At 39.9% G+C, this 4459-nt stretch overlaps 1 protein-coding gene across 1 annotated transcript; it reads left to right on the top strand.

Moving 5' to 3' along the window:
• Positions 1–333: 333 nt before the first annotated feature.
• Positions 334–4033, top strand: NAC070 (NAC domain containing protein 70). The gene is made up of 3 exons (XM_077375757.1): positions 334–496; positions 2143–2420; positions 3189–4033. The coding sequence occupies exons 1-3, from the start codon at positions 334–336 to the stop codon at positions 3813–3815; spliced, it is 1068 nt and encodes a 355-aa protein (XP_077231872.1). The 3' UTR covers positions 3816–4033.
• The last annotated feature ends 426 nt before the right edge of the window (positions 4034–4459 follow it).

A 4459-nucleotide genomic window follows, 5' to 3' on the forward strand; every position in this document is an offset into this window, starting at 1 on the left:
TTTGAGGGCTGATATGAATAATTTTAAGCCGCCGAGTTATAGACAGTATCGGTAAGAAGAGTTTTGGTCACTAAAACGCGTTTCTTTCTTCTTGAAGAGCGAGTTTTAGTGCACAATTAATATTTAATTAGAGAGTATAGACTTCTTAGTCTTTATACCTTGACTTGCTTTCTACGATATCTTTATCCAAGTCCTCCGGCGTAGCCACCGGCGTCAACTCTTTGACACGGAGGGAGGTATATAAGTGTGCGTGACACCCCACGTAGAGGTGTTTATACAGTAAAAGAAAATTAAGGGTCCTTAACTGTAAAAGAAAGGGCCCTTAGCCGGAAAATGGCATCGTCGAATGCCGGAGTTCCGCCGGGGTTTCGATTCCATCCCACGGATGAAGAGCTTCTGCATTATTATCTGAGGAAGAAGATTTCTTTCCAAAAGTTTGATTTGGATGTTATTAAGGAGGTGGACTTGAACAAAATGGAGCCATGGGACTTGCAAGGTCAGTGAATTTGATTTAGTTACATGGGTTGAGCTCTTGTGCATATATGGAATTTAACTATGGGTTCCAACTTAAGGACCTGCTTGGCAACCATAAAAAATTATTCCATGGAATATTTCTCGGCCCAATAACGAAGGATGAGTTGAGAATTAGGGTAGGGAGACGCTTGAGACGACACATATGAAGAGAGCATGGAGAGATTGTTAGAAATCCCTGAAAACAGCGGAAAAAATATATCTTCTTCGATCATGGAGTTTTTTTTTCTCAGTTTTCAAGGGTTTTTCATGCTCCCCTCACTTCTACCGTTTCAAGTCTCTCCCCCAGCCCATGTCTCATAACTGGACCCACTCATATTCCATGGAATAATTGTACATGGTTGCCAAACATGCCCTGAGTCTTTAGCTAGAGAAAATGGATAGTAATTTGCTGTAATTTTGTCCTTTCTTTTTAATTATTTAGTGTTAATTTTTCCAAATCTTTTGTGTTTTTTGATGTTTTACAAATAAATTAAAAAATAAAATACCCAAGTGAGTAAATTTTGTTCCAGCGTCGCTTGAGTCATATTAGTTACATTAATCCATTTTATACACCACCTGTTTAGTTAAATTTTCTTCTTTCGTTTAGATTGTTTAGTAATTAATTTGGATAAAATCACATTAATAAAGTGCCTCTTATCTTTACTTGTGTACTTGGCTTGAGCAAAATTAATTAATTACATTAATCCATTTTATGAACCTCTTATTTAGTTAAATTTACTTCTTTCTTTTTTATTATTTATTAAATTTGCATGAAGTCACAATAAAGTTACTCTTATCTTTACATATTTAATCATCTCTCAATCATTTTTTTCCCATTGAGATTACCCAATTACCCATTTCATTCATATCATTTTCCTTTCAAAAGCAACACTTTAAAAATCTGCAATTTAATTTTCATGGGGACCATAGAAATTTAACTTTCTCTTTCACAAAATAATTTGTTCTCGGATTAGTTGTGGCAAGCATTTAGCCATTCCTATTGGTGATTCGATGGGATCAGGTGGTTTCGAAATAAGAGGCGAATTCCAGCCACCTGATTCCATCAATGCAAATGCGAAAAAAATTCCAGAATCTGTTTTCCGGCGGTATTATGATTCCGTCCCTCTCGAAATGATCATTGTTTGGAATTTTTAATTTTAATTTGTTTACATTCTATTTATATTAGAGTCAGAATAGTAATCGGATATTGATTCGGGCAACCCACACAAATCCTTCTAGCCATCTTTGGCTACCATGAAAAATTATTCCATGGAATATTTGTTTTTCCAACCCGTAAATAGTAGTGAAAAGAAGATACCTATCTAGAATTGGTTTTGGGAAATGATATGGTTTTGGGAAATGATATCGCCCCCCCCACCCCCCCCCCCCCCCCCCCCCCCCCGCCCATCTCTCACATCTAGTCCCACAAATATTCCATGAAATATTTTTCATGCATGGTAGCCAAACATAGCCTTTAGTCTTAACTCCAAACACTTGATGCTAGTAGTAGGCAACTTATTGGAAACTGATATTTCCATCCTCTTGTTTTGGTATCTACCACCTCTTTTTGTAGACCATTATTATCTGAATTCAATATAAATAATATGTTTGGTGGTTTGTTGTACTCAGAGAGGTGTAAGATAGGATCTACACCGCAGAATGAGTGGTATTTCTTCAGTCACAAAGACAGGAAGTATCCGACGGGGTCGAGAACGAATAGGGCGACAAATGCAGGGTTTTGGAAGGCGACGGGGAGAGATAAGTGCATAAGGAACAGCTACAAGAAGATCGGGATGAGAAAGACACTGGTGTTTTACAGAGGGAGAGCACCACATGGCCAGAAAACTGATTGGATCATGCACGAGTATCGGCTAGAGGAGAACGACGACATGCAAGCAAGTGCTACTGTCACTCTCTCTTTCTCACTCTCAATCCTCTCACTCTCTCACTCTCTCCCCCTCTGGTCCAATGGTCTAAAATTCGCATAAATTATAGTCCTAATATACAATATTCCACTGGGAATTAATGTCTGCACTGCCTTTTTTTAATAATGGAGGCACTCCTATTTTCAACAAAGCCTTAACAAGGTCAGCTAAAGGTTCAACCCTAGAAGTTAAAAGCTGTTAACATTTCCACAATCCATAGCCAATAAGAAAGTTGTTCTATAAAATAAGGGCTCAATTACTGGACTCAAATTTACGTTTAATTTTGAGTCCAATAATTGGTTTTGGACTCGGATTGTGACAAGCGATTGTTAGCTCCATCTGATTATGGGACCCAAAATTGAACGTAATTTTGAGCCAATAATGGGATAAGGGGCTGACAATCAGCTATCACAATATGAAACAAACAGGGCCTTAGAGTTGTGGTGTTAATTACTCATTTATGCTTCACCCCCCCACCCCCCCCCCCCCTCTAAAGGGGTGTGAACTATCCTGCAGTCCTTTACACTTCAACACCCACTCACGTGTGGCCCCCATTTTGGGTTGGTCGTGGAATTTTCATAACAAGAAGTTGTTGGGCTTTGAACCCAAGACTGCCTTGAGGCAATGACTCGATATCATGTGAAACAACCAAAAGCTTAAGCTGTTAGAGTTGGTGTTATTTAATCATTTATACTTTGAACACTCAGATGTAGTATTTCCGACTGCAAATTTATACGTTTGCACTTGCAGGAAGATGGCTGGGTAGTGTGTCGTGTCTTCAAGAAGAAGAATTTCTTTAAAGTCGGAAACGAAGGCAGCACGAGTGTCAACAATGAGCGCCAAATCAACAACATGTCGACAAACGATCAATCTCGCATCCTTGCCCTCAATGACATGCACTATGATCCCCGCCCCCACAACCAAGACACGCTCCAGACATTCGATCTCTACAAGCAAGATCTCCCTCTCCACTACTCCCCCATTCCAATTCCTCCTTATTCACACATCCAAGCTCAAACCCAAACCCAATTCCAAAACCACTTCACTAATCTCCCTAGTGACTCCCCCGCCATGGTCAAGCAATTTCTTTCGGGCCAGAGTGCTGGGGAGAATGGCGAGAGCCTAGCCAGGCAGGTGCAATATCAAGCGTGCGAAGCAGGAATTGAGGTTGGATCGAGCGAGCCGAGTCAACAATTGGTTGAAGGGAGAGACGAGAGCTTGAATGATTGGACGATGCTCGATAGGTTAGTGACTAGTCATCTTGGCCAAGAGGACCCGTCCAAAGGGGTGAGGTTTGGGGATTCGAACTCATCGGTGCACCAAATAAACCAACTTTCGCTGCGGGGAGAGATGGATCTATGGGGCTATGGGAAATAGTCGCGCTCTGGGTGAAGGCAAATTGTTAAAATTAAGGGGTTGTTTCGCAAAAATGAAGTTTTTTTTTTCATGGAATATTAGTTTATCCGGCGTGGGATAGGGGCAAGAAGGGGGTGAGAAGTTGCTGACAAATAGGGAAAAGAAAAACTCTACCCAAAATAGATTTTTTCCCTATTTTTCATCCACTTCTCACCATGTCCTCGCTCTTGCCCTCTCAATTCTCTTCCTCTCTCACTCTCCCTGCCCCTCTGTCATCACTTGGTGAACTAATATTCCATGAAAAAAGTTCATGGTTGCCAAAGCATGGCCTAAGTGAATGGATTAGAGATTTAGAACTAATCCATGTTTGTCACTAAAAATCAATCATAAACCATATATTTATATCATTTTATTTGTAATTGTAATTACTAAACTGATTTGTTCTTGGGCTGAAGTAAGATGGGGTTCTTGACTTCTTTGCCCGATTGATTGGCTGTTTGCTGTTATTGTCTTTGATTTTATTTTTCGTTTTCATCATATAATAATGTACTGTATTGATTTGTATGGAAAATGCATGCCTTAGTGATCTCTCTCTCTCTCTCTCAAATAGTCCAAAAAAATGTGTCAATCACACACACGAGGGAAATGATACTCCCGTCCAAAAA

This window comes from Tasmannia lanceolata, unplaced genomic scaffold (assembly GCF_043159265.1).
Source record: "Tasmannia lanceolata isolate RefF3 unplaced genomic scaffold, GAP_Taslan_0.1 ptg000054l, whole genome shotgun sequence".
Taxonomy (NCBI): domain Eukaryota; kingdom Viridiplantae; phylum Streptophyta; class Magnoliopsida; order Canellales; family Winteraceae; genus Tasmannia; species Tasmannia lanceolata.

Coding starts and splice junctions, on each gene's coding strand:
- NAC070 (XM_077375757.1), top strand. CDS start 334: ATGGCATCGTCGAATGCCGGAGTTCCGCCGGGGTTTCGATTCCATCCC. Junction 497..2,142: donor GGAGCCATGGGACTTGCAAG/GTCAGTGAATTT, acceptor TGTTGTACTCAG/AGAGGTGTAAGATAGGATCT. Junction 2,421..3,188: donor ACATGCAAGCAAGTGCTACT/GTCACTCTCTCT, acceptor TTGCACTTGCAG/GAAGATGGCTGGGTAGTGTG.